General features: G+C 39.5%; 1 protein-coding gene and 1 long non-coding RNA gene across 4 annotated transcripts in view; one reads left to right on the top strand and one right to left on the bottom strand.

Moving 5' to 3' along the window:
• Positions 1-1,255: 1,255 nt before the first annotated feature.
• Positions 1,256-10,855, bottom strand: LOC117270084 (progestin and adipoQ receptor family member 3). 3 transcript variants are annotated; one of them, XM_033647531.2, is made up of 7 exons: positions 10,687-10,855; positions 9,998-10,243; positions 8,408-8,570; positions 7,181-7,336; positions 6,818-7,015; positions 6,559-6,649; positions 1,256-4,821 (listed from the first exon to the last, which is right to left on the bottom strand). In XM_033647531.2, exons 2-7 carry the CDS (start codon positions 10,192-10,194, stop codon positions 4,676-4,678), a joined length of 951 nt encoding a protein of 316 aa, XP_033503422.1. In that variant the 5' UTR covers positions 10,195-10,243; positions 10,687-10,855; the 3' UTR covers positions 1,256-4,675. The 3 variants fall into 3 exon arrangements, with proteins under 3 accessions (XP_033503422.1, XP_033503421.1, XP_033503423.1); XM_033647530.2 differs by having other exon boundaries at positions 9,998-10,259; XM_033647532.2 differs by lacking the exon at positions 9,998-10,243.
• A 452-nt stretch (positions 10,856-11,307) lies between these two features.
• The window catches only part of LOC117270085 (uncharacterized), a 30,410-nt gene continuing 27,188 nt past the window's right edge, over positions 11,308-14,529 (top strand). Inside the window, exons 1-2 of the long non-coding RNA XR_004502764.2 lie at positions 11,308-11,424; positions 13,004-13,077. This is a non-coding gene — a long non-coding RNA (uncharacterized LOC117270085). The remainder of the gene's footprint in view (positions 11,425-13,003; positions 13,078-14,529) is intronic.

Below are 14,529 nucleotides of genomic sequence, written 5' to 3' on the forward strand. Positions count from 1 at the left end.
TTTCACTTTGATTTTTGTACACTTTAAACAAACAAGATTCAGAAGTTCTGGTGGGAGTGATTTGTTACCTTTGGACAGAGCCAGGCTAGCTGTTCCCCCTGTTTCCGGTCTTTATGCTAAGCTAAACTAAGGTAACCTTCAGCTACAAATTTAACAGACAGATGAGAGTGTCATCGTTTTTTTTCATCTAACACTCAGCAAGATAGTGAGTACGATTATTTATCACAATACTAAACGACTGCATAACAAAGTCATTATCTTATTGAGTTTTACTGAGTTTTATATGGCACATTAAGAAACATTTATGGTTCTTGAAGTCTCATCTCAGAACTTTCATAGGTTGTTCCAGATGTAGAAATTCTCGGTTATGCTATAATACAGTATTTCAGCTCCAGAAAAGTTCTGCTTTTTCTCTGTGCTCAACTGTCCTTGCATACCCAGCAAAAATCAATTATAAGCCAACTGTACTTTCAGGATGATTTCCCATCATTACAGTATCAGACGCTACTTGCACAGATATTCATTACTGCATGAGGTGATTTAGTGATGGTATATCATTTTCTCTCATAACCATCACATTTACAAAACCACTGGGGAACAATAGCAGTCATTCTGGATGATAGCGTTGCCATTAGACAGAAAATAAATCACAAAATGATTGCTCTTTTTATCCAAAAAAATCTGAAGCATCTGCCAGTCTTCTTGCACGATAGTAAGGTTAGACAGAGGAAGTTTTACTGTATATTTCAGGCTTGTGAGAGCGACACTGAGAGCATGCGATTTGACCTATGACCTGCTGAGTCATCAGGAGATCCCTGTGGTTAACAAGCGTGTAATTTTCAAAGTGCTAACTGAGGTGAATCTCTTGACCCTGGCTCAACAGAAAGTCCTGAGAAACTCACCTCCACAGAAGACAATGGAGGGGTAAAGTGGTCAAATGGGGCAATAAACATGGTTCCTACTTTGTGAAGTTACTTCGTTTTACCACTTTCTTGCTTTATTTAACTGTTTTTATTGTCTTGTGATGCACTTTGTAACGTCTGTTTTGAAAAGTGCTATATAATTACATTTATCTATATTATTTTTTATCAGGGAGAAATGGATTAACAGAATTTGTTTGTTGGTGTGATATGCAAAAATCTGAAAATGTGCACCCACAATTTCTTTGGACTAGTTCTTGTAGAGGCAATTTTTGTATCAAGGCCGCCCTCTTGTGTTCAATAAGGTGAACAACAGAAAAAAATCTCAGCAACTATTTATTTCCCAGCATTCTTTTATTCATTCAAAAATGTTTAAAAATAGATTTTCACAGAGGCACTGATATAAATATACATCTCACAAATCAGCGCCAGTGCTTCATCGTACAAATGATATTCAAGGAAAACACAAACACAAGATTAACACAATCATGAGATCATTCAAAAAACAAAAGATCAAGCGGTTTTTGATAATTAGATATTCACGTTCGGAAATAAAAACACTCAAAAAGGCAAAAATAAAGTCACTTTTTTCAGCAGATCTGCAGCTCTAACTAAAATCCATAAGTTGTTCTATACATTAAATTGCAATACATAAAAATAACAAACAATACTGGCTTTGTGGTGTAACAGCAAAGATGATATTGGTCTGAGTTTGATCATTTTTTTGTTCTGGTTTATGTTCGATTCAAGACCCAAAACAGATTTTAACAGACAGTGCTTTTACAGTACAAATACTTGAGGATAATAAGGCAAATGAAGTACAAACATAATTGGAATCATGTAAAAATAAAATACTAAACATTAAAATATCTCCCAAAGTGTGCCGTGGAATAAACATTGTACACTGGCCTTGTTCAAACAATCAATAATAACGACGACACCCAGCCTTTGTGATAGTTTATGATAGTTTATGATAAAACGGCTGCAGTGGTGACGTCTGATAATCACTAATAGCAACCTGCCTTAACAGCCAATCAGGGAGAGCTTACTGTAAGTGCTACCGCTCACTGGACTGTCAGCATAAATGCCTTTTTGTTCTCTTCATCGTCTGTCTGAAGTTGCAGTTCAAGGGTTATTTCATCCAAATTACAATAAACATTTTTAGATAGTCTTGGTTTTACTGGCTCAGATTTATGAACAACTTTCGGACAAAAACATACAATAGTCCCTAAAAACCTGCTAGAATATATATTTTTTTAAATGTCATTTTTTAATGCCATGTGCTCCAAAAATGAATTTCCATTCACCTCCATTGTATTGGAGAGGTGGCATGAATCACAGAGAGCATAAAATCAAAACCATGTGCAGTGAAGGTAAGTGAAGGTCAAGTGCGTGTCTACTAGCCAGAATTGTATTCCACTTTATCAAATTTAAGGAAATATCCTCCTTAATGTCACTGTTTACACTTATTTTTTACAAGTGGAAGCTGAAGTGGGCAAAGAAGTAAAGATTTAACACATTGCTGACCCCAAAATCATGCAGCATGATGTCTAGTGGAGATGGAGATAATGGATCTAGCCACAGTTAATTAGTCAGGAAATTTAAATCACTTGCCTTTTGAGGACACATCCTGTTTACTGACATGATTAAATCCAGTGCTCTAATAATGACAATTAAAGCAAACGGGTGATTGTACAACATGTTGTTTAACTCTGTTGCTCTGGTGTTTAGGCTGATATGACATCTTGCCTGGTGCAGCCCTACAGTAACATACTGGCTTTGGCAACTGTAACGAGTTATTAAAGGAATACTTCCCCCACAAAATGACAGTTTGTATATCAGTAAATCATCTAGTGTTACATTAAATTCATCAAGAAAACATTATTTTTTCTCACATGCCTTCATGATGAATGAAAAATCCAAAAACAGAGGAAATTCTTGCTGAATTGAAGTCATAGGGAGCCACATTTAAAAACAGTTTACAACCTCTCACAGTACTCATGCTGTCGCGTTTATCCCCTTGTATGCTCAGTAGAGCTGTCGCTTTTTCCAAAAAAATCAAGGTTGAACGAATTTAAAATGACCCGTAATTTGTTCGAATAAATTCGAGTCGTGATTGTCCACTCAGGACGGCTTTGCTCGCTATTGTCCTCCATTTTCGTAGCAAAACAACACATTAACATTAGCTTCCTTTAGTGATAGGTCAGTAAGGCATGCAATAGGTCAACATGATAGTGAATTCTTAGAGCACCCTCTGTTGGATCACAAGGCAAACTACATTAAATTGTCTGATGCACCTGTAGAGACTGCAACCGACATTTCGAACAGGTAATTACAGCTCGAACATGAACTTTTCACCTCACGTCCAAACGAATGTCTGAAACTTGAATAAAAAGTGACAGCCCTAATGCTTGGTACTTCCCAAACACATGCACTTTAACTAAAACCTTATTTTTTAAAACACTTCCACGTACGAGTAGCGCACCAGGAAAAGGATGCATTTGAACTTTGCTAGTGCTGCTCATTGAGCAGAGTTAAAACGCACGCTCTTGGTCAGGCTAGTCACTCACCCGCCAGTCTGTTAATGCAGTATTTTTAATAAGTGATAAATAAGTGTTTAATAAGGGCTGTACATGTTTTAATGCTAAGATTTAAAGCAAAAAAAGCTTGTGTCTGGGAAGTACTAAGCATACACCTAGATAAATGAGACTTGGGTTATACTGCATGAGTTGTGTGAGAGTTTGTAAACGGATGTTCTGATATGGTTTTGCTGTTGTTATACATGGACCCCCATTACTTTAATTCATCAAGCATTTTCTCTGTTTTTTGGGTTCTTCGTTCATCGTAAAGGCATGCGAGAAAAACAACAATTTCCTTCATGAATTCAATGTAACACAGGGTGTGTAACTGATACACCAATTGCTATTTTGTGAGTGAAGTGCTCCTTTAAATATTCTATTTTCAAAACTGCCACCTTATGTGTTCCAAAGGCAAAACAGTACACACCAAAAACAACAACAAACCACAAATCAAGCAGTGCTAAGAAAAGAAATCACTACAACCTCAATATGGTTCCCACATTTTTTCTTAGATATTGCATATTGATCGTTGATTGGCCTTTAATTATTTGTTCAAATGCTCAAGTGTGGAGACGTTATTCCTCCCAGAGACGTAGTTCACAGTGTCCATATGTGGAATTTCCAATCATGTTTTTGTTCTGCGTTTTCCACCTTTGATCAATACATTTCATACAATCTAATCTTGTAGGAACTCACAGAACAAAATCAGATGCAAAAAAAGGCATTGTTCACACATGCTAAAATATTTGATTCAAAAGAATCTGTCTGGATATTTTTTCAATGCTTCTGTACACAAATATTACAATCAATCATGAGATGACATGATCACTGATTAAAAACACCAAGCTTAGTCTGTTTCTACAAATTAGTTCCTGTTTCATGCATCATTCTTAATGGTTATGGTGGTTAAGAGAGAAGATTTACAGTAGCACTTAGCTTATATCTACTGTTGGAGACAGCAGACTTTTAACATGAGCCAAACAGTAACCAGCAGCTCAGTTAAAGATGCTAGCTACCGTGAGTTTTACACCTAATAGTCAGGAGTGTCTGGTAGTTAGTGGTTGAAAAACCTTTAGGCAGCACCTTCTAACCAGCAGCTAACTGGTAAGAAGTCTTTAAATATTAACATAGTGAGTTAATGATTGCCTTTCTGTAACATTATGTGATCAGTTTAACTTAGCTGCTGCTGCTGGTCCGGGTCGGGCAGGACTGGCTGTGCCTGAAGCGCATGATGTGTACAGCTGTCTGATGCCACCAGTAAAACATCACCACCACCAGTATGTGCCACAGCTGGTGGCTGGCGCCAAGGTAGTTCATCTGGCCTGGAAGCGGAGGGGGAAAATGCTCAAAATCCTATTTACATATTGCTTTTCTTAATTGTCATACTTTATTCACAATGTACAAGAATGAAAATATATTTGAGGGGGAAATTTAATACGACAGGAATGAGACCTAAACATGTCAGTCTATCCTCGTCCTCCTATACACACAGCTCACTGTCACACTGTGATGCTTTACTGGGACCCCTGAATGGAAAAGAGCCACCATTAACATTATGAGTAACACCTAGGATTTTCCCACCATGACAAGTCAAAATTATCGGCAGTAAAAATGGGCCATCAGCACTGTGCGATCACTCGTTAAGTGGCAATTAAGGAAATCATTAACAGTTCTTTGATTTTCCAGACCAGATGACCTCACTCACCACTGCGGAAAGAGTGTAACAAATACTTCTGATGCAATGCAATGTGTGTTTTATCATTTCTAGTCTACTTGCACTACAGGGTATCACAAAATTGTTTTTTTATCAGTATAAATCAAATGTAAATGATATTGTACAACATTTTCTCGCTATAATAGTAACACTGCCTCCTTAAAATCTACTGCAGTGTAAATAATCTGTCAAATATATTTGACTTAAATGAAAATCACAGTATGAATCTGTCTTACAATGCATCTCTGATTCATGTTTCTGTAATTCTGGCTTCATTACACTGAACAATTCAGGTGCTGCAAACTTACAACATGTCCACTACCTTACCTTAAAATTTATTAACACACTGATCTTCTCAGTTTGTCAAAATTACAGGATTATAAAATGATTTGAGGTAGTTGTGACAACTCGGTTGCTTTATTTTGATGCTTATGGTAATATAAGTGTTGCTTTCATATAATAATACATGGTGAAATATTTTTACTATTTACTTCTGAGGACAGATCCGTGAGGTTTTAGAGACGATGTAGTTTTGTTCCAGACAAGAAGGGTCTGAGCCACAGCTAAGCTCATGACAGAAACATAGCTTAGCCCCGATTTTCTGCTCGACAACAGTTTTTGGAACTACCCAACAGAACGCTGAGATCCAATTAGCACTAAGCAAATTGGCGCACACAAATCGGCACTCAAGCACTATGTGTTAACTGCTTAAAGAGACAAGCTGAAAGGCTCGTTGATGCATTGCAGACACTCCCCTGATGTCTAGCATGTTAGATATGAGGACCTGTTGGGGGAATTGTTGGCGAGCTACAGGCAGTGAGAGCACAAGACACAAGCTGTGGACAGAGAGAGCTGCGGCGCTTTTCATGCTGTGTGTGTTTGAGAGGAAGAGAAAGTTATAAAGAGAGAAGGAAAAGAGAAGGTGGAAGGTGGACTATTGGACTATTGCATGCAACGTTTTTGTGAGTTATCAGCCTAATAACTTATAGCAGAATGCTGCTTTGTCACTTTTGGACAGGTTTTGGTTTGAACTGTGCATCACAAGACATACTCATCAGGGACTCCTCTCAGTGAAACATCTTGATGTGTGTGTGTGTCATGTAGTGTGAAAAACACAACGTCTTTCTTTAAGACCCCCAAATACAAGACAGAAATTTGGTAGTGTGAAATGTATAGCAATATGACGTCTTTAAAAGTTGTGTAGTGTGAACTTTGCTTTATTAACAGACATGCAGTCACCTTAATTACTTTTTAAAAAGCTTTTTCTAAATATCTCAGTTGGTTTGACACTAATGCATCCTACTCCAGGCTCGTACACACAGAGAGACAGAGGAGAAAGACTCACCAGGGAAATAGCGTTCTGGTATCTTGGTGACGTAGAACAAAAAGGCAGATCCAGCAATCAGGTACATCACTATCACACGAGGCAGGAACAGCTGCACATACCATAAAAACAAAGTCTGTTAGGCTGAACATTAAACAGTCAGGAGGAGAAAGTGCTGAGATTCATGAGTGAAACTTGTTACATGATCACCTGAGAACACTTAGTGCACATGCATAAGCTCTCACTTAGCTTGTTCTCTAATATAACTGTGTCTCCTGACCTTCACAACATCAGTGGTGTATCCTCCGTTGAGCCAGACCCAGTGGCATGCAGGCACCACGCTGATGCCAGCCACACAGCAGAAGATCGCCATTCGTATCCGTCGCCACTCGTTGCTGAGGTAATGAGGGTGGACTTGAGCACAGAAGACAGCCAGGATTAGGGACAGCACTGTCAGCAGGTAGACCTGTCGCCAAAACTGCACGACAGAAGAGTAAAGATTAAGTAGTCTAATCAAGAGCTTGAACATCTGTTTCTTTATCAGTGTAACATCTTGAGAAAAAGAACAATTATCGAACAGTTTAAGTTTACGCATTTTTATCTGCATCACTGTGATACAAATCGCCATCTTGAGTGCACTTACAGCGTTACAGTAGAAAGCGTAGAAGATCCCAGGTACGTAACAGCCCAGGATGCCAACAGAGATGCCTGCATAGTCCAGCGACAGCCAGCGACGGCAAGTCTTCTCTGATCGATGGCATGAAAACAGGTGGTACCCCACAGAGCACAACATGCACACCTAAGAAGAAAACACACTGTACCATTACAGATATATTGCAAAGGAACATCCAACACAAATTTATTTTGTGTGAGAGTTTTTCATGGAAATAAATCTTTATGTGTTACCTTTTAGGATTTATGGGTCATTCTACTAACAAGATCAATTTATATGGACAAAGAAATGTGTTTAAGGAGGAGGATGGGCAGGTAACACATACTACTCTATACACTTACTGTAAGTTGGAATCCACTGGCTTGTAATTCATGACATTAACAAGTTTCCAATCCCATCATCATCATCCCAACAATTGGTATGTTATTGTTGTATTGAATATGTTTTGTTTTGATTTTTTTATTATTATGATTTTTTTTTTTTTTTAAATTTTATCTTGTTTATAATTATTGTTCTTCTATAATTAGTATTCTATAATTATTCTCGTGAATGATTGTTTATTCTTTATAACTATTCTTTATATATAGTTGGTGATAATTTTGTCATTATGGGTACTATGCAGCTTTTCATATTATTTGTAATTTAGTTTTATTTTATGTACATTTGATTATTTTATGTCCTTTTTTAATGGACCCCAGGAAGAGTAGCTGCTTCCAGGTGTAGCAGCTAATGGGGATCTCAATAAAATCAAATCAAATCAAATCAGCTGCTACACAACCTATATCACAAACCATACACAGCTAACACAGACACAACTGAAACTGTCTCTACAATGAACCACTGTAGCTCTTTATAATACGATACACTTTGCTCCACCTATACAACAGTTACACCTACACACAGCTTACACACCTGGGTGGGTTGAGGTGAACTGATTGCACCTGTGTCAGGAAACGTGAACCTACATGAATCAGTTTGTTAGGCCATACATACTTTATTTATGTACAGTGCAGATACTCTGCTAATGAAGATGTTCATTGTAAACTTGTAAAATAGTTCAGTTCAAATAAACACAAGAAGTTTGTGCTCTAGAGAAAGGATCAGCACTCAGTGAATAAAAATACAGACACCTACACCTGTGGACCAGGCACATTTTTCTTGTGTGGATGCTGGAAAGACAAGCAAAGTAAGTTTTACCTGGAAGCAGAACAGTCCTATAGCGTAGATGACATAGTCCTCTCTGTTCGCTCCAGAGGCTGGCAGTACTGTGGAGAGGTCGTTGACCCCCAGAGAGAAGAAGAGCAGGAAACCCAGAAGGTGGCTCCAGATGTTCACAGTCTCATTGGACAGCATAAAAATACTACAACAGAAAACAGGAAACAAAGATGCACATGTCAGCAAGGACAGTCTGTACTCACACTAACATGCACCAGTGTAATGCTCATACTTTATAAGTTGCAAGATGTTTACATACAGCAACTCCATCTGAAATTCTGGAGCCGGCTGCACAAAACACCTGAAGTTAAGATTTTCTAGTAAAGTAAGGTTTCCTCAAAATAAAATCCCTTAAGTCTTCTTTTTAAGGTTTCCTTTAAATGTTCACTTAAGTATTTATGGTTTTATCCTTGACTTTGTCTTATACTTAAGGAATCCCTAGACCGTTGCATGAAAGACCTACCAAAGCAAGGTAAAAATAAAAACTTAAGGTACCTCTGATTCTATCTTAACTGCAACATGACTGAGTTTATGGTGATAAATTGGAAAAAAAAAAAAAAAAAACACCCGAGAAAACTGTTCTGTGACCAGGAAAACCCGATGGATACACTTTTGATTTTACACTTTAGATCTGACTGACTTAATTTTCGTTGCAATTTCTTCCTGTAATTGTTTTGTTTTGTGGTATTTGGGGATCAAATTGACTTTGTAGTTTTTGCTTTCTCTGATTGTATTCCTCCAGGACTATAATCTTTTCCTCCTCTGACTATTAAGGTTTTCTTGTCTTCTTTTCTTCAGCCATTTTTTCACTTACTATAAGCCAACTTAGTGAGACAATAACAGGCATCACAAGCGTGAATCCAGGCCAACAAACTTTTTTACTTAACTAAAGAAAACTTTTAAGGGATTCTGTTCAACTGTGTAAGTCCCTCAGCTAGTCACCCACACTCTCATCTCCTCCTGTTTAGACTACTGTAACTCTCTGTTCATCAGTATTAGTCAGACCTCTCTCTATCCTGCCTCCAAGTGGCTCCTCACAGGTACATGGACGAGAGACCATATCACACCTGTTTTAGCCTCTCTCCATTGGTTGCCTGTAAAGTTCAGAATTGACTTTAAGTTTCTCCTGTTAGTGTACAAAGCCCTTAATGGTCTGGCCCTATCCTACATTGCAGACCTCCTAACCCCCTCTTCTACCCCCTGGTCCCTCAGGTCAGCTGCCCTAGGGCTCCTGGCTGTCCCACGCTCCAGACTTAAACTCAGGGGTGATGGTGCCTTAGCTGTGTCTGCCCCCTCCATTGACTCTTTAAGTCCAGGTTCAAAACTTACTTTTATTCATTAGCGTTTTGAGTCCTCCTGATGTGGCTTTCGCTGATGTGTGACGTATGTACCTGACAGTCATGTTGCCTCTCATGCATGTGTTTTAAGCATCCTATTCTGCTTCAGTCAAGGTGACTTGTGTTTAAATGTGCTTTAAGAGAGAAATTAAGCCTTAAGTGTCATACTTAAGGAAAAAACTTAAGGAAGGTGTTTTGTGCAACTGGTCCCTGATCATTTCTGTATGACTCCCACCTCCTCAGGCAGAGTTTGGAGGGCAGGTGGGCCCTGTAGCCATCTGTGATGTAGGGGTTTTCTTTGAGAAACAGGGGGATTTGTTCGTAGGTGTACAGTCTTATCCTCTGAGGTATCAACACCGGCCAGTGCTGGTAGCTGCCCAGCTCTATGTAATGGGCAGTCTTCAGCAGCTTCTGAGGCATCTTAAGCAGCATCTTGTGCTCGGCAGCTCGTCTGGTGCAAGGCAAGCTGGGGAGGGTAAGGCTGGGGAGAGAGGCACCTTCATGGAGGTCATTTTAAAATTAGCTTACAATGGTGAAACTGTTTTTCCAAGTGACATGATTGAGATTCAACGGCAGATAGCACTGCTAACATCTAGCGCTAATGACACAACTGCCTGTGTCAGTTAATCCCATTCAAAAACGTGTGTTTACATGTTAGCTAGCTAAAGCTAACGGTAATGTTTACCAACTATTTGCTTACCACACACCCAACAGCATTTATCTAGTATTTCACTCTGAAACAAATATGTTTAAAAAAGCAAAACAAAGATACTAACGTTTTTTTAATTTAGTGTCAGACCGTTTGGTTACTGCCAAGCTATGTTAGCTAGCAGTCTAAATTCCAGCTAGCTAACGTTCATGCTAACGTTGCTAGCTAGCCTGCTAACCTGCTTCACTGATTGAAAACAGGGTGACAGAGCTCACCATTAGTCGCAGTCCGACCGCCAGTATCCTTGTTCGCGCAACTCAGCCATATTTGGATGGCTATTAAGCTAGTGTTGGGATTAAAATATTACATTTTGGTAACAATAAACACACATCCTCAGCTTCTGGATAACACCAGCAAACCTGTCCTACTTTTTCTGATAGTAAACGGTGCGTTACCGCCGCCATGTGGTGAGTGTGGAGGATTGTACTTGGAGCCATTCATTCATTCTGAAAATAAAGTAATCTCATGAGCTTTACTACAAAATATCTCCTAAATCCTATATTAAATTAATGTCTCAAAGGGTTAGAATTAGGTCTCTCCTCTCTATTAAAGCATTAAATGTCCTGCAGTGTGTTTTATTACAGTGGTTTGAGGCAGTTCCCAGTAGATATCTCCACCAAAGCTGAAATAAAAAATCACGCCCTTGATGTTGGCAGCAGTTTAATTACACTGCAGATTGTCTGCTGACAGTATGAATGTTTCTCATTTCATACACCAGACTTGTGGCTACGCCCGAAAAGAAATTTAATTTGTTTTGTCTCTGATTAAGAGATTGACCAGTCGTAAACTTAACCAGCAGTGGCATGAAGAAATACTATCTCTGCTTTTGTTTTTCAGCTGAGGTCAAAGGAAAGCCTGGCTGTCATGTCTGGAATGCACTGCTGATGTCTCCTTTCTGCCATCACTCCCTTTAGTCTGGAAGAAACAAGATCAGCACTCCTTCTGGCATACAGGTATCCAACTTTTCCAGTTTTAAATCATCTCATTTCCACTTTGAATAGCTTTAAAGGAACGGATCACCCCAAAATCAAAACAACATATTTTTCCTCTTACCATATTTATTAATCTAGATTGTTTTGATGTGAGTTGCAGAGTGTTGGAGATATTGGCCGTAGAGATGTCTGCCTTCTCTCCAGTGTAATCGGACTAGACGGCACTCAGCCTGTGGTGTTCATAGTGCCAAAAATAAATGAATTTGAATTACTCAACAGCAGTTTCTCTTTCCAGAAATCATGACCCGGTTACTCAGGATAATCCACAGACTGTGTTGTGAGCAGTTTTGTGTAGGAACTATTTTCTCTCTACCAAACCACACCCCACCTTGTGGTCTTGTTCAGGAGTGAGGGTGGAATGGAGCGTGAGATGGATCGCCTGTTATGTGTGGCATCTGCAGTGATGCAGGCGCTGTGCTTGACCGTCGTGGTGAAGAGGGAGCTGAGCCAGAAGGTGAGGCTTTTGATTTATTGGTCCATCTATGTCCCTACCCTCATCTATGGTCATGAGTGCTGGGTAGTGACCGAAAGAATGCAATCATGGATGCAAGGAGTTTCCTCTGTTGGGTGGCTGGGCTCAGCCTTAGAGATAGGGTAAGGAGCTCAGACATCTGGAGGGAGTTCGGAGTAGAGCCGCTGCTCCTTCACGTGGAAAGGGGTCAGTTGAGGTGGTTCGGGCATCTGATCAGGATGCCTCCAGGGTGCCTGCTGTTGGAGGTGTTCCAGGCATGTCCCACTGGTAGGAGGCCCAGGGGCAGACCCAGAACACGCTGGAGGGATTACATATCTCATCTGGCCTGGGAACACCTTGGGATACCCCAGGAGGAGCTGGGAAGTGTTGCTGGGGAGAGGGACGTCTAGGGTGCTTTGCTTGGCCTGCTGCCCCCGCGACCTGGCCTCGGATAAGCAGATGAATATGGATGGCAAACCACACCCACCAACCAAACCACTGCGCAGAGGGAAGAGTGCATCTGCTGTTAGCTTTACGTTGTGCACTGTCACAAGCATAAGCCTCTCGTCCATTAGCAGATGCACACCTCCCTCTGCACAGTGATTTGGTTGGCGTGTGTGGTTCAATAGAAAGAAAGTAGTTCCTATATGAAGCTGCTCACGACAAGGTCTGTGGATTAATTGGATCATGATTTCTGGAAAGAAACATTGCTGTGGAGCTTTTTAATTTATCTATTTAGTCTGATCTTTTTTTCTCTTCTTTTTGGCACTTTATGCACCACAAGCCAGGTGCCATCTGGATCCATTACATTCAAAAGAAGGCAGACATCTCTTACAGCCGATAACTAAAACACTCTGCAACTTACACCAAAAATATCTAGACCGATTAATAGCACTACAGGTAAGAGGAAAAATATGTGTTTTTGATTTTGCGGTGAACTGTCCCTTTAAATTTGGAAAAAACAATTTGATTTGTAATTGTCTGACCTTGATTATCTGCCTTATGACCATTACTTGGTTGTCTCTTTTTCCTATATATATTTTAAGTCTTTATTTGTTTTAAACTGCACACTTTGTGTTCATTTGAAAGGACGAGAGATAGAACAATGATTGGAGGAGACATGCAGCAACTCTGCCTTCCAGTCCAACTGCTACACCCAAAAAGTAAGGCACAGATCTCATAATCCGAAACAGCCATCCATGAAATATCCAAGGGGGATCCCTGGCTAGCACAGGATTAAACAGAATAGATACAACTTGCTGACACAATGACTTTGGTATGTTATTATTGGAGTTGTTTACTGTCATGACTTCATCTTGCTTCAAAGTTGAAATTAAATGTACTGGGAAGCCACAGGCAGTCATCACATTGAATCGCAGCAAACACAATGAAATATTTAATTACAGCATTACACCACACACGAACTCCTGGAATGTGTTGATGATAAACATGTAAAGGTATGAAAGACAATTTTGCTTTCAACATATTCAATGCTTCTGCCTGTAAACATGATATAGTGTGCATTTGAGGACGTGGTCATGTTCCGGTGTTCAAAGGACATGCTTGGAAGAATCAGTAAGCCCCGTCCTTCCTCTTGAGACAAAGGAGTAATTTCCTTTGGGGATTCACATTTTGGATCGGACTCATGCAAAGCAGCAAATCACTCTGACATACCAAGGGCGTTGTGTTAGCATATTCAATTCTGCTTTCCATCTGCAACAGATTTACAGGAACACGATGCACTTGTTTATCATGAACAGAAAAAAAGACATCAGGCAAACAGTACAAAGTTAATTTTACTCAGTGATTTATGACTCAATGAAAAAATTGCTGCAATAAGCCACTGCTGGGTTGTTCATTGACTGAACTGTTATTAAATCTTGACACATGGCACCCCCTATAACGACACTTTTAACATATGAACAAAAGGGGATTCATTGTTTTATAGGAGGGATATGGCTTCCTTTACTTCTGTTTTAAAACATGGGGATATTTATGCCTCACATACTTTCTTTTGTAGTTATAATTAGTCAGCTGAACCATCAGTCTGTCATTCTTTGTATTGTTATCTCAGTCAGTCGCGATGCCAGCTGCTCTAGCTGCTGAATGTCAAGTCTAGATGGCATCTGCGACACAGGAAGATGAATGAATTTGCCTTCAAAATAAAAGCCCAGTGGTGTGAGATATAGCATATAGGAATAACATTAGATTAGATTTTTTTTTTCATTCTTTTATCATTCATTCGTTTTCCGTAACAGCTTATCCTGTTAGGGGTTGTGGAGGGCTGGAGCCTTTCCCAGCTGACATTGGGCGAGAGGCAGGGTACACCCTGGACAGGTTGCCTCTGTATCACAGAGCTGACACATAGAGACAGACAACCATTCACACTCACATTCATAGGAATAACGTTAAATCAAATAAAATCTTTTCATTCTTTATTATGTTGTTTTATTTTGTAAGGGTGTAGGTTTCATTTAAACATGGCGGAGGGTTACATATATGAGACAAAGGATTTGGGGAGCTGCCGTCAGAGAATTTTGATACTCATATACTTAATTTCCTGCATTCTGATGAAATATAATGCACCAATTTGAGCCTTTGCTGCATCAAGTTAT

Source organism: Epinephelus lanceolatus, chromosome 19 (genome assembly GCF_041903045.1).
Source record: "Epinephelus lanceolatus isolate andai-2023 chromosome 19, ASM4190304v1, whole genome shotgun sequence".
In the NCBI taxonomy this organism is placed as follows: Eukaryota; Metazoa; Chordata; class Actinopteri; order Perciformes; family Serranidae; genus Epinephelus; species Epinephelus lanceolatus.

Bases quoted from the DNA above. Each gene is read 5' to 3' on its own strand.
- LOC117270084 (XM_033647531.2), bottom strand. From the start codon at position 10,194: ATGCTGCTTAAGATGCCTCAGAAGCTGCTGAAGACTGCCCATTACATA. The intron at 7,337-8,407 runs GTAAAACTTACT...TTTTCTTCTTAG, and splicing joins TAGGACTGTTCTGCTTCCAG to GTGTGCATGTTGTGCTCTGT. The intron at 4,822-6,558 runs GTGAGTCTTTCT...CTCCGCTTCCAG, and splicing joins ACCAGAACGCTATTTCCCTG to GCCAGATGAACTACCTTGGC.